At 39.8% G+C, this 22721-nt stretch overlaps 1 protein-coding gene across 2 annotated transcripts in view; it reads right to left on the reverse strand.

Annotated features, from left to right (window-relative positions):
* The window catches only part of LOC139753463 (ras-related protein Rab-9A-like), a 31146-nt gene extending 17673 nt beyond the window's left edge, over window positions 1-13473 (reverse strand). For both annotated transcript variants that reach the window (XM_071670011.1, XM_071670010.1), the window contains exons 1-2: window positions 13307-13473; window positions 8454-8513 (exon numbers count right to left, since the gene is read on the reverse strand). In XM_071670011.1, the coding sequence (XP_071526112.1) occupies window positions 8454-8507 (54 nt within the window). In that variant the 5' untranslated portion in view covers window positions 8508-8513; window positions 13307-13473. The remainder of the gene's footprint in view (window positions 1-8453; window positions 8514-13306) is intronic.
* Between the last annotated feature and the right edge of the window lie 9248 nt (window positions 13474-22721).

The raw sequence follows: 22721 nt of genomic DNA on the forward strand, positions 1-22721 counted from the left end.
AAACAAATTAAACAACCATGGAGACATCACACACCCCTGCCGCAAACCTACATTCACTGAGAACCAATCACTTTCCTCTCTTCCTACACGTACACATGCCTTACATCCTCGATAAAAACTTTTCACTGCTTCTAACAACTTGCCTCCCACACCATATATTCTTAATACATTCCACATAGCATCTCTATCAACTCTATCATATGCCTTCTCCAGATCCATAAATGCTACATACAAATCCATTTGCTTTTCTAAGTATTTCTCACATACATTCTTCAACGCAAACACCTGATCCACACATCCTCTACCACTTCTGAAACCACACTGCTCTTCCCCAATCTGATGCTCTGTACATGCCTTCACCCTCTCAATCAATACCCTCCCATATAATTTACCAGGAATACTCAACAAACTTATACCTCTGTAATTTGAGCACTCACTCTTATCCCCTTTGCCTTTGTACAGTGGCACTATGCATGCATTCCGCCAATCCTCAGGCACCTCACCATGAGTCATACATACATTAAATAACCTTACCAACCAGTCAGTAATACAGTCACCCCCTTTTTTAATAAATTCTACTGCAATACCATCCAAACCTGCTGCCTTGCCGGCTTTCATCTTCCGCAAAGCTTTTACTACCTCTTCTCTGTTTACCAAATCATTTTCCCTAATCCTCTCACTTTGCACACCACCTCGACCAAAACACCCTATATCTGCCACTCTATCATCAAACACATTCAACAAACCTTCAAAATACTCACTCCATCTCCTTCTCACATCACCACTACTTGTTATCACCACCCCATTTGCGCCCTTCACTGAACTTCACATTTGCTCCCTTGTCTTACGCACTTTATTTACCTCCTTCCAGAACATCTTTTTATTCTCCCTAAAATTTAATGATACTCTCTCACCCCAACTCTCATTTGCCCTCTTTATCACCTCTTGCACCTTTCTCTTGACCTCCTGTCTCTTTCTTTTATACATCTCCCACTCAATTGCATTTGTTCCCTGCAAAAATCGTCCAAATGCTTCTCTCTTCTCTTTCACTAATAATCTTACTTCTTCATCCCACCACTCACTACCCTTTCTAATCAACCCATCTCCCACTCTTCTCATGCCACAAGCATTTTTTGCGCAATCCATCACTGATTCCCTAAATACATCCCATTCCTCCCCCACTCCCCTTACTTCCATTGTTCTCACCTTTTTCCATTCTGTACTCAGTCTCTCCTGGAACTTCCTCACACAAGTCTCCTTCCCAAGCTCACTTACTCTCACCACCCTCTTCACCCCAACATTCACTCTTCTTTTCTGAAAACCCATACAAATCTTCACCTTAGCCTCCACAAGATAATGATCAGACATCCCTCCAGTTGCACCTCTCAGTACATTAACATCCAAAAGTCTCTCTTTCACGCGCCTGTCAATAAACACGTAATCCAATAACGCTCTCTGGCCATCTCTCCTACCTACATACGTATACTTATGTATATCTCGCTTTTTAAACCAGGTATTCCCAATCACCAGTCCTTTTTCAGCACATAAATCTACAAGCTCTTCACCATTTCCATTTACAACACTGAACACCCCATGTATACCAATTATTCCCTCAACTGCCACATTACTCACCTTTGCATTCAAATCACCCATCACTATAACCACGTCTCGTGCATCAAAACCACTAACACACTCATTCAGCTGCTCCCAAAACACTTGCCTCTCATGATCTTTCTTCTCATGCCCAGGTGCATATGCACCAATAATCACCCAATCTCTCTCCATCAACTTTCAGTTTTACCCATATTAATCGAGAATTTACTTTCTTACATTCTATCACATACTCCCACAACTCCTGTTTCAGGAGTACTGCTACTCCTTCCCTTGCTCTTGTCCTCTCACTAACCCCTGACTTTATTCCCACGACATTCCCAAACCACTCTTCCCCTTTACCCTTGAGCTTCGTTTCACTCAGAGCCAAAACATCCAGGTTCCTTTCCTCAAACATACTACCCATCTCTCCTTTTTTCACATCTTGGTTACATCCACACACATTTAGACACCCCAGTCTGAGCCTTCGAGGAGGATGAGCACTCCCCGGGTGACTCCTTCTGTTTCCCATTTTAGAAAGTTAAAAAAATACAAGGAGGGGAGGATTTCTGGCCCCCCGCTCCCGTCCCCTCTAGTCGCCTTCTACGACACGCGAGGAAAGATATATATATATATATATATATATATATATATTTTTTTTTTCAAACTATTCGCCATTTCCCACATTAGCGAGGTAGCGTTAAGAACAGAGGACTGGGCCTTTGAGGGAATACCCTCACCTGGCCCAATTCTCTGTTCCTTCTTTTGGAAAATTAAAAAAAATCCGAGAGGGGAGGATTTCCAGCCCCCCGCTCCCTCCCCTTTTAGTCGCCTTCTACGACACGCAGGGAATACGTGGGAAGTATTCTTAATCCCCTATCCCCAGGGATATATATATATATATATGAGGGATGTCTGATCATTATCTTGTGGAGGCTAAGGTGAAGATTAGTATGGGTTTTCAGAAAAGAGGAGTGAATGTTGGGGTGAAGAAGGTGGTGAGAGTAAGTGAGCTTGGGAAGGAGACCTGTGTGGGGAAGTACCAGGAGAGACTGTGTGCAGAGTGGAAAAAGGTGAGAACAATGGAAGTAAGGGGAGTGGGGGAGGAATGGGATGTATTTAGGGAATCAGTGATGGATTGCGCAAGAGATGCTTGTGGCATGAGAAGAGTGGGAGGTGGGCTGTTTAGAAAGGGTAGTGAGTGGTGGGATGAAGAAGTAAGAGTATTAGTGAAAGAGAAGAGAGAGGCATTTGGACGATTTTTGCAGGGAAAAAATGCAATTGAGTGGGAGAAGTATAAAAGAAAGAGACAGGAGGTCAAGAGAAAGGTGCAAGAGGTGAAAAAAAGGGCAAATGAGAGTTGGGGTGAGAGAGTATCATTAAATTTTAGGGAGAATAAAAAGATGTTCTGGAAGGAGGTAAATAGGGTGCGTAAGACAAGGGAGCAAATGGGAACTTCAGTGAAGGGCGTAAATGGGGAGGTGATAACAAGTAGCGGTGATGTGAGAAGGAGATGGAATGAGTATTTTGAAGGTTTGTTGAATGTGTCTGATGACAGAGTGGCAGATATAGGGTGTTTTGGTCGAGGTGGTGTGCAAAGTGAGAGGGTTAGGGAAAATGATTTGGTAAACAGAGAAGAGGTAGTAAAAGCTTTGCGGAAGATGAAAGCCGGCAAGGCAGCAGGTTTGGATGGCATTGCAGTGGAATTTATTAAGAAAGGGGGTGACTGTATTGTTGACTGGTTGGTAAGGTTATTTAATGTATGTATGACTCATGGTGAGGTGCCTGAGGATTGGCGGAATGCGTGCATAGTGCCATTGTACAAAGGCAAAGGGGATAAGAGTGAGTGCTCAAATTACAGAGGTATAAGTTTGTTGAGTATTCCTGGTAAACTATATGGGAGGGTATTGATTGAGAGGGTGAAGGCATGTACAGAGCATCAGATTGGGGAAGAGCAGTGCGGTTTCAGAAGTGGTAGAGGATGTGTGGATCAGGTGTTTGCTTTGAAGAATGTATGTGAGAAATACTTAGAAAAGCAAATGGATTTGTATGTAGCATTTATGGATCTGGAGAAGGCATATGATAGAGTTGATAGAGATGCTCTGTGGAAGGTATTAAGAATATATGGTGTGGGAGGCAAGTTGTTGGAAGCAGTGAAAAGTTTTTATCGAGGATGTAAGGCATGTGTACGTGTAGGAAGAGAGGAAAGTGATTGGTTCTCAGTGAATGTAGGTTTGCGGCAGGGGTGTGTGATGTCTCCATGGTTGTTTAATTTGTTTATGGATGGGGTTGTAAGGGAGGTAAATGCAAGAGTCCTGGAAAGAGGGGCAAGTATGAAGTCTGTTGGGGATGAGAGAGCTTGGGAAGTGAGTCAGTTGTTGTTCGCTGATGATACAGCGCTGGTGGCTGATTCATGTGAGAAACTGCAGAAGCTGGTGACTGAGTTTGGTAAAGTGTGTGGAAGAAGAAAGTTGAGAGTAAATGTGAATAAGAGCAAGGTTATTAGGTACAGTAGGGGTGAGGGTCAAGTCAATTGGGAGGTGAGTTTGAATGGAGAAAAACTGGAGGAAGTGAAGTGTTTTAGATATCTGGGAGTGGATCTGTCAGCGGATGGAACCATGGAAGCGGAAGTGGATCATAGGATGGGGGAGGGGGCGAAAATTTTGGGAGCCTTGAAAAATGTGTGGAAGTCGAGAACATTATCTCGGAAAGCAAAAATGGGTATGTTTGAGGGAATAGTGGTTCCAACAATGTTGTATGGTTGCGAGGCGTGGGCTATGGATAGAGATGTGCGCAGGAGGATGGATGTGCTGGAAATGAGATGTTTGAGGACAATGTGTGGTGTGAGGTGGTTTGATCGAGTAAGTAACGTAAGGGTAAGAGAGATGTGTGGAAATAAAAAGAGCGTGGTTGAGAGAGCAGAAGAGGGTGTTTTGAAATGGTTTGGGCACATGGAGAGAATGAGTGAGGAGAGATTGACCAAGAGGATATATGTGTCGGAGGTGGAGGGAACGAGGAGAAGAGGGAGACCAAATTGGAGGTGGAAAGATGGAGTGAAAAAGATTTTGTGTGATCGGGGCCTGAACATGCAGGAGGGTGAAAGGAGGGCAAGAAATAGAGTGAATTGGAGTCATGTGGTATACAGGGGTTGACGTGCTGTCAGTGGATTGAAGCAAGGCATGTGAAGCGTCTGGGGTAAACCATGGAAAGCTGTGTAGGTATGTATATTTGCGTGTGTGGACGTGTGTATGTACATGTGTATGGGGGGGGGGGGTTGGGCCATTTCTTTCGTCTGTTTCCTTGCGCTACCTCGCAAACGCGGGAGACAGCGACAAAGTATAAAAAAAAAAAAAAAAAAAAAAAAATATATATATATATATATATATATATATATATTTTTTTTATACTTTGTCGCTGTCTCCCGCGTTTGCGAGGTAGCGCAAGGAAACAGACGAAAGAAATGGCCCAACCCCCCCCCATACACATGTATATACATACGTCCACACACGCAAATATACATACCTACACAGCTTTCCATGATTTACCCCAGACGCTTCACATGCCTTGATTCAATCCACTGACAGCACGTCAACCCCAGTATACCACATCGCTCCAATTCACTCTATTCCTTGCCCTCCTTTCACCCTCCTGCATGTTCAGGCCCCGATCACACAAAATCTTTTTCACTCCATCTTTCCACCTCCAATTTGGTCTCCCTCTTCTCCTCGTTCCCTCCACCTCTGACACACATATCCTCTTGGTCAATCTTTCCTCACTCATTCTCTCCATGTGACCATTTCAAAACACCCTCTTCTGCTCTCTCAACCACACTCTTTTTATTTCCACACATCTCTCTTACCCTTAAATTACTTACTCGATCAAACCACCTCACACCACATATTGTAATCAAACATCTCATTTCCAACACATCCACCCTCCTGCGCACAACCCTATCTATAGCCCACGCCTCGCAACCGTACAACTTTGTTGGAACCACTATTCCTTCAAACATACCCATTTTTGCTTTCCCAGATAATGTTCTCGACTTCCAAACATTCTTCAAGACTCCCAGAATTTTCGCCCCCTCCCCCACCCTATGATTCACTTCCGCTTCCATGGCTCCATCCGCTGCTGGATCCACTCCCAGATATCTAAAACACTTTACTTCCTCCAGTTTTTCTCCATTCAAACTTACCTCCCAATTGACTTGACCCTCTACCCTACTGTACCTAATAACCTTGCTCTTATTCACATTTACTCTTAACTTTCTTCTTTCACACACTTTACCAAACTCAGTCACGAGCTTCTGCAGTTTCTCACATGAATCAGCCACCAGTGCTGTATCATCAGCGAACAACAACTGACTCACTTCCCAAGCTCTCTCATCCACAACAGACTGCATACTTGCCCCTCTTTCCAAAACTCTTGCATTCACCTCCCTAACAACCCCATCCATAAACAAATTAAACAACCATGGAGACATCACACATCCCTGCCACAAACCTACATTCACTGAGAACCAATCACTTTCCTCTCTTCCTACACGTACACATGCCTTACATCCTCAATAAAAACTTTTCACTGCTTCTAACAACTTGCCTCCCACACCATATATTTTTAATACCTTCCACATAACATCTCTATCAACTCTATCATATGCCTTCTCCAGATCCATAAATGCTACATACAAATCCATTTGCTTTTCTAAGCATTTCTCACATACATTCTTCAAAGCAAACACCTGATCCACACATCCTCTACCACTTCTGAAACCACACTGCTCTTCCCCAATCTGATGCTCTGAACATGCCTTCACCCTCTCAATCAATACCCTCCCATATAATTTACCAGGAATACTCAACAAACTTAACCTCTGTAATTTGAGCACTCACTCTTATCCCCTTTGCCTTTGTACAATGGCACTATGCAAGCATTCTGACAATCCTCAGGCACCTCACCATGAATCATACATACATTAAATAACCTTACCAACCAGCCAACAATACAGTCACCCCTTTTTTTAATAAATTCCACTGCAATACCATCCAAACCTGCTGCCTTGCCGGCTTTCATCTTCCGCAAAGCTTTTACTACCTCTTCTCTGTTTACCAAATCATTTTCCCTAACCTGGTATTATCAGACTCTGCCTGCTTATGATTACACCACAAGTGGATAGGTACCTTTGGTGTTGCTGTTTCTTATGGAATACAGTCTCTTAAGAGACTTCTCACTCTAAAGGAGTCTACATCTTGCTACTGAAAGTAGTGCAGTCTTGGGCTGCAAGAGCCTTTAGAAAGGTCCTTAGTAACACCAGGACTGTCTTCCAGATGCTGTCGTAAAGTAATTGTAAATGGAATAAATTAAATAACCCAAGGGTCCCCATCATGGGGTTCTTTCAGCTTCAATTAAGAGCAGGGAAGAGTTGGACTGCTTTTGAGTGAGACATTCCTCAACTAGACTGTATTCCTTTTTGTTAATCATTACAAAGTAATACAAGTCTTATCTAGGGTCTTCTCATTCCCCTGCTCCTGCATGGAGTGCAACCTTGAAGTTGCAGGAACCCATGAAAGGGGTCTTGGATTGTAAAACAATAAAAAATAAATGTGGAGTATATACCATATTTAAGTATAACTAAGAGCATAAAAAACGATGAAACACTATTCAATTATGTTTATTGTGTGAGAAAGATATTGGTTCTACCTCTGGATTCTTTTCTGAACTTAGCTAGACAAGGCTTGCTTCGTAAATCTACCTGAAACCCTTATCAAATTCCTCATTTTAGAAAACATATTATGTAATAAGTCTAAAACCCTTAATAAAGTTACTGTAAAGGTATTATCATCAAAGAATTTTATTCAGTGGATTCAATTTACAGAACAAACTCAGTCACAAAGCCCGCCTGCACATGGAAGTAGAGTTAGGTGTCATTCAATTAGTGATATGCACTCCTAAAAAAAATTACCCACTTTCCCATGGGATCTCATGTTAAAAGATGAGATGCAACCCAAGCCAAAAGTGTTCAACCAATAACCCATGCTGGAAACTGATATGTGCTCCAGCCCAAAGAATTTAGATCAGAAACCTAATCCAACAAACAAACTCTCTTTTCACAGGTATTCACTAAGGGTATTGGGCCAGTCCAAACCATTCCAACATCAAAACATAATACATCAACAATCACTTGGCACTCAGGTGCCATCAACGTTATTCTTTCCTTGATTTTGGTGTACCGAAAATGAGTCTACATGAGTACTCACCATCCCGTTCTCTATGCTCACTTGCTAGGCAGGCTGGGTGGGCCTGCCAATTCCTTCATTGGTGTATATAGAACAAGTTCAAGAGTGCTGGTTTACTCATACCATGTAGTCTTGTGCCATATCTTTAGCAGGACATCATTTGGTACAGCTGCTTGTTAAACTGAATGGATGCTTGTTCAGTACAATTCCATATCCTAAAACTCTAAGCTCACTGAACCAAATTCTCATTAAACAGATACTCACTGAATGAGAATTATCTGTACCCTACCTATTTCAAGCCATATCTGCTGGCACATAAAAGCAGCATCTGTCCTAGCAAAATGAACTATGACATGGAGGTGTATCTTTACCTCATCCTGTGTTAATTTAGAAGTGTTTTACTGACCTGGAACCTGCCTGACAGCAAGGCGATGACACACACAGTAACCCATTCATATATTTCTATAGTTCTAGACAGACAATCAATAAATACCTAGAACACATTTAACTTATCACAAGCCCTAAGGTCCTCTGTTATCCACAGATCATGTAGATACATATATGTATGTAACAAACAATATTCAATTTAAAACATATCTACAGGAAAAGCACATATGAAACTTTCACCTTAAGAACTGTTGACCGCCCACGACTGTTCTGTCTTCTGTGATTATTGCTCATCCTGTCCTGTAACAACAGTGAAAATAATTACAAAATTATTCTTTAGAAAAAGGATACTATGGCTACCATATGAAAATGAGCATTCCTACCCCTTTCCTAGCTCAAAACATTGGTGCTGGGGATTCCAGTTCAGTAAAATTAACTCCCAATAAAAGATGAATCTTTTTTTGTTCTTAATTGTTCTTCCAACCTTAGTGAAGCAGTGTCACAAATAAAAGCCTTATTTGTATGCATCCATTGTCTAGCAGGCATGTACAATGTACTGAAACCAGAGTTTACCATCAACAGCCAAGCCCCACAGGCCATTCCATAGTCTTGACTGCTTCATATGTTCTGGTTCAGTCCACTAACAGCACATCAATCCAAAAGTACCAAATCAATCCAGTTCCATCACATGCACACCTCTCACCCTCCTGAATGTTAAGGCTCCAAAATCCCAAAGACTCCCTCATTTCATTCTTCAAACTTTTGATCTCCCCTACCCCTTCCTTCCTCCCTCCACTTATGACATGTCAATCTTTCTCTAGTCATCCTCTCCATGTCTAAACTATTTCAGTTCACCCTAGACAACTCCCTCCACCAGACTGCTTATTACTACACTTTCTCTTATGCTGTTATTCCTTACACAATCAACTTATCTTACACCAGCATTTCATCCTCAAACATTTAACTTCCAACAGGTCCATTCTCTTTCTTTCCTTTGCATTTAAGGCCAAGGACTCACGTACATACAGTACACCTTCAAAGATACCCATCATTGTCTTAACAGACTGACTTCTTCATCCAAACTGTTTTTTATGCAACTGGAATTTTAGTCCCCTCCCCTATAACTCATTCCGGTTCCCATGGTTTTTTCTGCTGCCATACCTTCTCCTATTTACCTAAAGCATTCCACCTCCTCCAGGTTCTTCCCATTCCAGCTTATGCTAAAATCATCTTCTATTTCCCCTACTGCACCTCAATATCTTACCTTTGTTTCCATTTACTTTCAACCTTCTCCTTTCACTGTCTCCCAGACTCAGTCATTAGATTCTTAAGTTTCTCTCTGGAATCTGGTCACCAGAGCCATATCAAACAGCAACTGATTTATCTCTCATGCCCCCTTACCCCCCAGCCTACTGCAGATCTGCCTCTCATCCCAAGATCCTTGTTTTCATTTCCCTCTAACTCTCCTGAAACCACATTGCTCCACCCTAGTCATACCTCTGTAATTCAAACATTCACTTTTGTACCCCCTGTCATAATATACATGGCACTATTCATGCATTCTGCCAGTCCTCAGGAACTACACCATAGGCCATACAAATGCTGAACAGCCCAACTAACCAATCAGCAATATTATCTTAAAATACTTAACTGTGATCCCATCCCTTGCTGTTCTGCTACATTTCATCTTACAGGAGGCTTCCACTACCTCAACTATTTTCACCAAACCGTTCACATAAACTCTCACTCTACGTGCCCCTTCATCCCAAAAACATCATATTCACCACCCTATCATCTGACACATTAAAGTCCTTCATAATATTCAATCCCTCTATTTTTTCCCTCTTCTGTGTCTGCTACCATTTCCCCAAGTGTTCCCTTCAGTGTTACTCCCATTCATCCTCTTGTGTTCCTCATACTATTCACATACTTCAAAAACATTCTATTTTCCCTTCTCTGTGAAGTTCATCAATACTCTCTCAAGCCATATCTAATCTACCCTTCATTTCAGTTCTCATACTTCTTTTTGTTCTTTTTGTTTCACAAAGAATGAACCCTCTTCTTGCTCCAGCCACTTTCTCTTATACTCCTTCTAATCTTGGTATGACATGACTAGATATATTGAGTATGAACAAGATTCACAGGCAAGAATTTTACAAAAACTGGTTTAAAAAGGTGATATTTTCTGTTTGCTTTTCAACAAATTCTGAAAAATTTAACAAGCCAAAGCCTAGAATGAAAGGGACATTGCATCATACAATAATAATACGATAAAGAACATTCAATTAAAGAGAATATGTTAATATAATATTAGTACTGCAGAAGCTGGTGACTGAGTTTGGTAAAGTGTGTGAAAGAAGAAAGTTAAGAGTAAATGTGAATAAGAGCAAGGTTATTAGGTACAGTAGGGTTGAGGGTCAAGTCAATTGGGAGGTAAGTTTGAATGGAGAAAAGCTGGAGGAAGTGAAGTGTTTTAGATACCTGGGAGTGGATCTGGCAGCGGATGGAACCATGGAAGCAGAAGTGAATCATAGGGTGGGGGAGGGGGCGAAAATTCTGGGAGCCTTGAAGAATGTTTGGAAGTCGAGAACATTATCTCGAAAAGCAAAAATGGGTATGTTTGAAGAAATAGTGGTTCCAACAATGTTGTATGGTTGCGAGGCATGGGCTATGGATAGAGTTGTGTGCAGGAGGGTGGATGTGCTGGAAATGAGATGTTTGAGGACAATATGTGGTGTGAGGTGGTTTGATCGAGTAAGTAATGTAAGGGTGAGAGAGATGTGTGGAAATAAAAAGAGTGTGGTTGAGAGAGCAGAAGAGGGTGTTTTGAAATGGTTTGGTCACATGGAGAGAATGAGTGGGGAAAGATTGACCAAGAGGATATATGTGTCAGAGGTGGAAGGAACGAGGAGAAGTGGGAGACCAAATTGGAGGTGGAAAGATGGAGTGAAAAAGATTTTGAGTGAGAGGGGCCTGAACATGTAGGAGGGTGAAAGGCGTGCAAGGAATAGAGTGAATTGGAACGATGTGGTATACCGGGGTCGACGTGCTGTCAATGGATTGAACCAGGGCATGTGAAGCGTCTGGGGTAAACCATGCAAAGTTGCAAAGTGTGTGGGGCCTGGATGTGGAAAGGGAGCTGTGGTTTCGGTGCATTATTACATGACAGCTAGAGACTGAGTGTGAACAAATGGGGCCTTTGGTGTTTTTCCTAGCGCTACCTCGCACACATGAGGGGGGAGGGGGTTGTTATTCCATGTGTGGCGAGGTGGCGATGGGAACAAATAAAGGCAGACAGTATGAATTATGTACATGTGTATATATGTATATGTCTGTGTGTGTATATATATGCGTACATTGAGATGTATAGGTATGTATATTGTGCGTGTGTGGACATGTATGTATATACATGTGTATGTGGGCGGGTTGGGCCATTCTTTCGTCTGTTTCCTTGCGCTACCTCGCTAACGCGGGAGACAGCGACAAAGCAAAATAAATAAAATAAATAAATAATATTAGTACTGGATAAGGCACATGACTCAGGAATGAGCCACTGAACTAACTCTGATCCTTGCTTGCCTAACTTGTTATCTCAATTTCTTTGAAACTCTCACTTTCTCAAACCTTAGAATCCAATTTCTCTCTCTCTATTCACCAGTATGAACTTTGCAGTATAAAAGCTACTGGTGATCTTTTCTCCCATGTGCCTCCCCTCTGCTTCTCTTCTCTCAAATATATCTGTTGCCGTAGCCCTCAACATCTAAGTTTTTGGATACCAAATCCCTTCCTTCTTTTCTCTGTTTCTCTCTTTTCTAACAGATAAATTCCTCTCTAGCCATTCCAGTCATATCCTATCAACAAAATGTTCCTCAAGGTTCTGAACTATTACCTACTTTGTTCTCTCAATAAATAATGTTCTCTATTCTATTTCTACCCCTATTTATGCATATGCTGATCCAACAGTTTATGGAGTGTCCACAAATCTGTAGGACGTTTTCTCTTATGGCATGACATTTCAGTATAAAACAGGTTAGCTTAGTCCCAGAAGAAGCTGGAATAGTCCTTCCCCTATCAATGATAGGGGAATGACTATGAAGATCAGGAAAGTATAAAGTTAATCAGTGCAAAAGTAGGTGATATATCTTTATAAACCACCTAAAAAAATTATATCAATTTCATCTAGCAGTCAAGATATCCTGTAGAAATATTACAAAATTAATGCATTTAGCCACTAGGGACCGCAAGGAATGACCTTGTAGAGAAGCTGGGAAGAAGAGCCACCAGCAGCAGTGTTATCTGCAATGTTCATATTTTCTGGGAACTGATGTGACACTGAAATCATAGGTATCATACATCTGATTATATTTCAACAACATTGACGATTATTATAACAAATCTCAGTTGCTGGAATTCGTTTATCATAAGTTTGTTGATTTTGACAATCATTTTACATACTTCTACATCTATCAACCCCATCTTCATACCCTTCCTCTTAACCACTTATTTATTAGTGTAGGATAAAAAACAATGCTCCAAATAATATTGCATCAATCTAAATCATTTGAATTTAGTGTAAGGCATCTATTGATAAGCATTTACGTTGTGTTCCTAAACTTGTACATTAAGCAAAATACTTTAAATAAATCCAGTAATAAATATGAGCATGGAAAACAAACAGCAATAAAGCGGCACAAGGAAGAATAAACAACATATTTGTCGAATTTGCCTGGAAAAATAGCCACTATGAAAACCATATAACCCAAGTAAACTTCGTAAAATGGGAGAAAACAATCATAAAATCAATCCAATCTTAGCCAAAGCCTACTTTTTTACGAATGGGGCAAGTCTGAATATATAATCTGGTATGCTGTAGATTACACGTAGACAGGTGTATCCCCATCAAAGTCTCTTGTCATAAATTGCATGGAAATGATGGCAAACATTAACACATTTCGTATTAAGAAATACATCTCATAACGTCTGCTTCACTGCTGTGTGCGTATATTCAATTTCAACTGTTTAATTAGATTCTACGATACCTTTACTCCTACGATCCAAGGTTCAGCTACAGTAAAGACGAGATAATCACATACCTTTTATATATTTCAAAGACCGTAGCCTGGTCTGAGTGGGTGTGGAGGATCCAGTCACTAAAATCTGTCGATTCTGTCCTTTGACAGATGAATAAAAAAAAAAAATGAATGATACTTTCTCCAGCAGTGTCAGCTAGACCTGTGCTGGGGTTTGTTTACACTCCCTAGTCAGGACTCCGGGCGGTCAGGTGATCACCAGCTGCTCCACAGAAAACGGTGGCACAACAGTAAAGGGGATACCTGCACATCTAATCGTCACATTCATATATATATATATATATATATATATATATATATATATATATATATATATATATATATATATATATATATATTAATAAAGCTAATTACTCTTGATGAGTGGGAGAGGAATCGTTGACCAGAAGCCATTAACATCTTTGGTCCCAACGCACAGATGGTACGCAGGTGTAGGCTCAGTGAACAGATTTTTCAATCAATTTCTTATTTCTTCGCTCTTACACGAGAGGATCTAAGTCACAGAGTGCGCAGGATAACGGACACATCATGAAAATACAGTTTAGTAAAAAATCTTTAAAAAAAAGGAAAAATGAAAATGCATGATGTCTGGGATGAGAGTATTTGATATTAGAGACAAAAACTAACACACACACACACACACACACACACACACACACACACACATTACGAATAGATAATTACACACACACATACACACATACACACACAGTACGAATAGATAATTACACACACACACACACACACACACACACATGATTTAGCACGAGCCTGCCTGAGATCAGGCCTTGGTGGGTTAGGTGCATCAGTCGGCGTACATCCTTTGGTTGGTCGATGAATGGTGTGTATGACTGTGTATTCACACAAAGGGTTAAAGACATACTACACATACACATCAACAAGATTAAGAGACGCAGCAACACATAACAAACAAATAATAATCACTTGTAAAACTTACCCTAATCATGGACGAACAAAAGATTAAACAAAGCAGAAAACTGTCTCGAAATTAACTTCTAGAATGGAAACATAAAGGAAATCACATCCGACATCCAATACTCGGTTACCCACATATGAAATTAGTCGTCTTTTGGCTTATAATTTCTCAGGTTTTAAAGGGGGACAATGCCCTCCATTAGCACCTTTTTTGTGCAAGGTCCCATCACAGTCATTCACTAATGTCAACAAGAATTAAAGACCATAAAAAATAGCAAAAGAATCAACCCAATAAATACGAAAATAATGAAAACGAAAAACACCGTACGCGCAAGAGGAGAGATTATACAATCACTGGAAAAAATATAAAATTATGTACTTCAGTCCCCATCACTTGTCAAAAATATATGAAACTGCAATCAAATAGTGTTCATTCAACCAGTATGTCTGCATTCTTTACTTCTTTTGTTCATATATCTCCAAATATTTGGGAAATTCACCCTTCGGTATATTCATGTTTCTATAAATACATCCATCTATCTATCGATATCTTAATTTGCCCATCTATCATTCCATTCCTGCAGTCAATCTGTATATTTCTCATGCTATTCTAATTCATTTCTCTGTATTAATAGATAACAATAAATGTTTATTCTCGCAACGACTTCTGTACATGTAACACAGGAAGCTATATCGACAGCATTCGAGATAATGGAGAGGAACGCTGGAATATTTTGTGCAAGTGTTAGGCCAAAGATTTTTTTCTACTTTTTATTCACATGAACGATAGAGAAGTCGGTAGCATTCATTGAAAAATTATAAAAATTTGCAAGTTCATTTTGTTTTCTGCTGGTGTGAAAAAACAAAAAAAAAAAAAATAAAATGAAAAAATATCCATTACTGAAAACTTTGTATAAGATGTGGGGAACTAATTCCTCTAAGCAATTAAAGCAATCTTTACCTTCTGAAAGCGACAGTAACAAAACCCAAGAGGGACAGGGCCTACCTAGCCCTCAACTCGTTAACGAAAAGTATGTAAGAAGAGACAAGGTATCAATTGCTTTGAACTCCTTGTTCTCCACCTGTTGTGACACTGACGCCTCCTCCAGCCACCAACATCTGATTAGACAGACGATTTATGACCATACCAATCTACTGATGAAAAGGTATAATATCATTCCATGGAATGCTGAATGATCATGATAAAAAAATGCATACACAAATCTAGACATAAGAGATATCAAAACATCTAAAGGATACCTATAATCATGGTTTATAAAAAAAAATTTTTTCTAAATTTTCAATAATTCTGCGTTGTGCCATTTGTCTGTACAGCTTGTCAAAAACGAGCTGAAAAATTGTTTCTGCTGTAGCACAGAGGGCTAGTAATACTGCTCTAACGATCAGTATCTAACATTGATACAAAGAGGGATAATAATACTGCTATAACGATCAATATAGAAAATTTCAGAAAAGTATACCTCAATGCAGATTAATACTTAACGGAACTAGTGATAATTCAGATGTGAACTAGACTCATTTAACAAATGACAAAGACTCTAAAGATGAGGAAATAATGCCTCGGTATAAGATATTTACAGAACAATAAAAAGGAGGCGCAGATAAGTATGACAAAAAAAATGTACCACTAGTTTCAGTTATCGAGCCGCTCACCATCATCCAGAACATGGTAACGGCAGAAACTGAATAGTGTACGAATGTTATCAGAGTCATGTGTTGAAGAAGCTTTATCTTCGATACAATTACAGCGGCATAACGCCCCCTGGCTGCCACGATGAATTGTTTACTGTGGACTTAAAGAGGAAACTTTCATCCCGTCTAGTGCGTCGGTAAGGTAGGAAAAGACCATGATGCAGGAGCTACAGAACAAGAAGCCTTTAAGTTTGCTGATAACTATAGAAAATATACATCACAGGTTCTGTGAAAACCCCTGATTACGCTTTCTTATGAACAACAAATTAATGCTGTTTACAAGAGCTCATATATATATATATATATATATATATATATATATATATATATATATATATATATATATATATATATATATATATATATATATATGGTATTAAGAATATATGGTGTGGGAGGCAAGTTGTTAGAAGCAGTGAAAAGTTTTTATCGAGGATGTAAGGCATGTGTACGTGTAGGAAGAGAGGAAAGTGATTGGTTCTCAGTGAATGTAGGTTTGCGGCAGAGGTGTGTGATGTCTCCATGGTTGTTTAATTTGTTTATGGATGGGGTTGTTAGGGAGGTGAATGCAAGAGTTTTGGAAAGAGGGGCAAGTATGAAGTCTGTTGGGGATGAGAGAGCTTGGGAAGTGAGTCAGTTGTTGTTCGCTGATGATACAGCGCTGGTGGCGGATTCATGTGAGAAACTGCAGAAGCTGGTGACGGAGTTTGGTAAAGTGTGTGGAAGAAGAAAGTTAAGAGTAAATGTGAATAAGAGCAAGGTTATTAGGTACAGTAGGGTTGAGGGTCAAGTCAATTGGGAGGTGAGTTTGAATGGTGAAAAACTGGAGGAAGTGAAGTGTTTTAGATATCTGGGAGTGGATCTGTCAGCGGATGGAACCATGGAAGCGGAAGTGGATCATAGGGTGGGGGAGGGGGCGAAAATTTTGGGAGCCTTGAAGAATGTGTGGAAGTCGAGAACATTATCCCGGAAAGCAAAAATGGGTATGTTTGAGGGAATAGTGGTTCCAACAATGTTGTATGGTTGCGAGGCGTGGGCTATGGATAGAGTTGTGCGCAGGAGGATGGATGTGCTGGAAATGAGATGTTTGAGGACAATGTGTGGTGTGAGGTGGTTTGATCGAGTAAGTAACGTAAGGGTAAGAGAGATGTGTGGAAATAAAAAGAGCGTGGTTGAGAGAGCAGAAGAGGGTGTTTTGAAATGGTTTGGGCACATGGAGAGAATGAGTGAGGAAAGATTGACCAAGAGGATATATGTGTCGGAGGTGGAGGGAACGAGGAGAAGAGGGAGACCAAATTGGAGGTGGAAAGATGGAGTGAAAAGGATTTTGTGTGATCGGGGCCTGAACATGCAGGAGGGTGAAAGGAGGGCAAGGAATAGAGTGAAGTGGAGCGATGTGGTATACAGGGGTTGACGTGCTGTCAGTGGATTGAATCAAGGCATGTGAAGCGTCTGGGGTAAACCATGGAAGGCTGTGTAGGTATGTATATTTGCGTGTGTGGACGTGTGTATGTACATGTGTGTGGGGGGGGGGTTGGGCCATTTCTTTCGTCTGTTTCCTTGCGCTACCTCGCTAACGCGGGAGACAGCGACAAAGTATAAAAAAAAAAAAAAAAAAAAAATATATATATATATATATATATATATATATATATATATATATATATATATATATTTACATATATATATATATATATATATATATATATATATATATATATATATATATATATATATATATATATATAGCCTAACCTTAATATCGGGCAATCAAGAGCATTTCATGAATATGAACGATGCTTCTGTTTTTATCAGTTTTCGCCAAGATCTCTTATCATGTCATTCTGCTATGATAAGAGTTTTCATGTGACATTTTAGTATAATACATTGAAGGGGAATGGTGAGTTTAGCTTCGAAAGCTAGTTAACACAGCAAACACTTTTTATGTAACCCTTACCGGTAGTTAGTGGTGATGATATTGATAATTAATCTAACTGGTCAGGAATATCGAAAAATTACTTGTAGGGTCGATATACACAATTGTCTTATGTCTCCAAAATTCTCCCGACGTAATAATCATCATTTATTGTCACTGTACGATTGAACTGTTGAGATGATGCTATCATATTAAGGATTTTGTTATATACTTACACTGATAACGATCTAGATTATTTTCGAGTCAACTTTCCTCATCACGTAAATTGCCAGGAGAGATTGAAGCAATTGCATTCAACCAGTTGCATCGCATCTTACTGAGTGACTTGATATGTTGATGGTTTCAGGAATGCTTCACCCCTCTAGTTTAGTCCTATGGATACCCATCATTGTGGTCCTTATTTCTTTTACGTATCATGGTTGTTATCGCTTGAAAGTCATGCTGTAGAGTGCCTGTTTCTCAAGATAAGCATATTCTTCTACCAGCACACACACACACACACACACACACACACACACACACACACACACACACACACATCTTTTGTTGGGAGGGGGGGGGGGGATAAATAAGCTGTACTGCTGCCTTTGTTTATATGGTTTTAAACATATTGTAGAACATTCAAATACAGAAATGGCTGTAAGAATCACGAGATCGACTGCTGATTTCGTTTCCTTAACAGTTAAGTAAAGATATCGAAAACGAGCAAGGCAGAGAAACTGTGTGCATGAATGAGGGTAAAAATAGCAAGTCCACAGTTCCTACAGTCAGCAGCATGACTGGACATAGTACGTAAATGCATCGAAGATTTACGAAACAATGGCTGGGTCTTGTCACGGCGCGCCCTCCGGGTGTCAGGCTTTCCATCTGTAGCAAGCGGCCATGTCCTGCCCTTCAGAGGTGGCTGCTATCGCGTCTCAGTTCATTGTTTTATTAGTATTGTAAATTTTTAACTGGTTAAATGTAGATTTTGTGAGCTTTTTAGATCAAAAGTGTAAGGCAGTCTTTCTACTGCTTTATATCTTTATATTAATCTCTCTCTCTCTCTCTCTCTCTCTCTCTCTCTCTCTCTCTCTCTCTCTCTCTCTCTCTCTCTCTCTCCAAAGGGATTTTATAAGTTTCCACTAAGTAACTTTACCTATCGCCTACTCCACGAATGTCACATTTGGTAAGATTAACGCTATTAATGAGGATTATAAAAACAGCACAATTTACGTTTGCGAGTGACTGCAACAACAAATCTACAACCTAATGCTGATAATGTAAAAGCATCTTGCATAAAACTGAAAATAAATGTGAAGAGGAAGGATATCATCATTTATCATCATTATGAATGAGATGACAGTAATCTATACGGCACTTCAATATTATCCTTTTTCGGCGGGGAAAAAAGGGGTGTTAAACAACGAAATAAAAAGTTAAATGATGAACTTTGATTGATCGCATGACTTAGGTAGATGCTGTCTGTATCTCTTGTTAGCACACAAGATGTATTATGAGGTATAAGGTTAACATAGAAATGTAGATTGATCGATAGTAAACGATACTACTACTGAAGTAATTCACGTCACAATATACTTGCATTCATTAACGGATCACATCATCTTCATACTTTCACTGCGTGCGTAAAAAAAAAGATGAAGTGACTTGAATGAAATGTATCTTGGATGAGAGGTTAAACAAATTCCTTTTCGAGAACGATCGAGCCTCAGCCAAGGTAATATTCCCGTGTGGACTTCACCACAGCGTAGCGACTACTAGCCTGTGCGCGTGGCTGGCGAGGAGCAAAGCCTCACCCTGGCAGATATTAATACTCTAATATATGTACATAACTTGCTAAATGGCCTGTTGACAAGACACTAAAGATCGACGCCGCTATGACACGCTAGATTTACATACAAGAATGTGTGTGTGTGTGTGTGTGTGTGTGTGTGTGTGTGTGTGTGTGTGTGTGTAATCATTCGCCAAGACTAATCTTGTCACGGGCAGTCAGTTCTCCTGTGTGCCATGACTGTCACAGGTCGAGTGTATTAGCTCAGGGTGTCATGACTGGCACAGGGCGGCCCCTATATAACTGTAGTGTAGTGGGCTCTTGAAGCGAATTTTTGTGCTGTGCAATATGTAATACATTGCATCATCCCAAAATGTGTGATGATCAATTCGCACGCGGCCCATAAATCAGATGAATTTCTGGATGAATTTTGTGCTTCCATATATATATATATATATATATATATATATATATATATATATATATATCACAGGACTCCGCTCGCAAGCAGGTACACTGCATGTTATTAACAAAGCGAAGCCTGGAAGATGCGGAAACCCCTTAAGTGAGGACCTTCATATTAATAATAATAATAATAACAATAACAATAACAACAACGACAACAATGACATAGCCCAAATATCAAAGTATTTAAATCTGAACGTCATTTAGTCTACGCGTATGAGTTACCAAAATGTTTAATAAAGATCGCTGGCACACACCCCTGTATCTCCCTTATTTCTCCGAGTTCCAAATTATGATGCCGACTTTTGCATACTGAATTTCCTTACCCAAAAACTTTAAAAGTTTTTTAATAACTTTGGGAGAAAGAAAAATTAAAACCTTTCCACAACCACAAACTTATACATATTTTTTTTTCAAACTTCGCCATTTCCCGCGTTAGCGAGGTAGCGTTAAGAACAGAGGACTGGGCCTTTGAGGGAATATCCTCAACTGGCCCCCTTCTCTGTTCCTGTTTTTTGGAAAATTGAAAAAAAAAAAAAACGAGAGGGGAGGATTTCAGCCACCCCGCTTCCTCCCTTTTCCGTCGCCTTATACGACATATGTTTAAATAACAGGCGGGTGAAACTCGAAAACGTGAGCAAGTCGGAGAAACTTTCGTCTCGAGATTTCTAATTATGAACAGGATGGAGAAATCCAATATTTCACGCAAACAAATAAGGAAAGTTGCTCACGAGTTGGCTCAATGTAGAGCTGAGCAACTTCTCACCATAACAAAGTCAGGAAATACTCAGCCAATAATAGCTCAGGAAATACTCAGCCAATAATAGCTCAGGAAATACTCAGCCAATAATAGCTCAGGAAATACTCAGCCAATAATAGCTCAGGAAATACACCGCATTGAGCGAAAGCACAGGGAACTAATTTAAGTTTTTTTTTTTTTTTTTTTTTAAATCCTTCCGCGTGCTAGCGTTATCCGGGCAAAACCTCAGGTATGAAACAGGCCATAAATGTATGCTATTTTTTTTTGTTTGTTTATTTGTCTTGCAGTGCATACGAATCAACCTTAAATCATCTTCATTTACATGGTACTGTCAAAACTCTTGCATTAGTTCTTAATGTTCACTATTCATTCTAGATAAGGGTGAAAATACAAGCTGTTGTATAATGCTTCTACAGATCCGAGCTGATATGATGCCAAAAAAAATTCATCCAAATGAATTTTTCTCAACTGATATTTCGTACGAGACGTCACATTTACATAATACTAAATTATAGGATTGAGTAAGAAAAGGTAGGTGAGCCATCTTCTATGCCATCTCTCTCTCTCTCTCTCTCCCCAGTGGGTAAGTTTGATAGGAGAAAAGGGCATTATAAAAAGAAGGTGAACAGGAGAGACAGATGACAGTTCTAGTGCGTAGAAAAAATGTATAATGACGCTTTACTGAGCTGTGTGAAGCAGTTTCTTGAGTATATATCAGACGAGCATGTCACTACAGAAGAGAAAGAGGTCGAAGTGTCCTCGACCATCAACACAATGGACACCAGAATTAAACCCAGGACGTAAATACCTATTGTATAAATAAAAACATCACGCACTCCAAGTGAGAGTTGCACTTTAAACAAGCCATTCTCTTCCATGTATGCAGGGCCAGAGACCTTTAATAGAAGCAAGGAGACTCGAAAGTGTACAGAGTGAAAACAAAATGTCACGGATAATGCAGAGAAGCTTTGCCCAGCTGTAAATCCCTAAAGCAGCTTTAACTAACTATAAAATCGTAAAAAATCTCCTGCATGAAATAAAAATTTCCTAAATTTTAAAATAAAATATACCTACACGACCACAAGAGCAATTTCACTCAACAGTATTTAGAATAGCATAAAGGACTCGGAATACTTCTGAAACACCTTTAATCCGGTACAGAGGATTCAACCAGTGTCAGAGGTCTTCATAAAGACAGAATTTCGCATGCATCATCACAAACTATCAGCGAGCCATCACACACAATGGAACACCTGGGTTGAGTCCCACGACCTTCTTCCTGTTTTCCTAGCATTCTCTTCTTTATTGCAATGCTAACAGATCCCCATATATATATATATATATATATATATATATATATATATATATATATATATATATATATATATATATATATATTATTTCTGAGGACAGGGGAGAAAGAATACTTCCCATGTATTCGCTGCGTGTCGTAGAAGGCGACTAAAAGGTGCAGGAGCGGGGGACTGGAAATACTTCCCATCCAGTTTTACTTTTCCAAAAGAATGAACAGAGAAGGGGGCCATATGAGGAGTTTTCCCTCCAAGGCTCGGTCATCTGTTCTGGAACGTTACCTTGCTAACGCGGGAAATGGCGAACATGTATAATATAACTTCCCTCCTATCAACAAATGAAAATGGTTTTCGTTACTTGAAGGCCTTTGGAAATACACATGCCTCCATGGTTCCACCACTCTTGGGCTTACAACACGCCACTTCATCCAAGCCTATCCCATACATCCTTACATTAAACCCATCACATTGCTGTATCTAATTAATTTACTTTCAACTTTCTCTTTTCATACACTCTTCCAGACTGT

The sequence above is a fragment of the Panulirus ornatus genome, chromosome 14 (genome assembly GCF_036320965.1).
Source record: "Panulirus ornatus isolate Po-2019 chromosome 14, ASM3632096v1, whole genome shotgun sequence".
Lineage (NCBI taxonomy): Eukaryota > Metazoa > Arthropoda > Malacostraca > Decapoda > Palinuridae > Panulirus > Panulirus ornatus.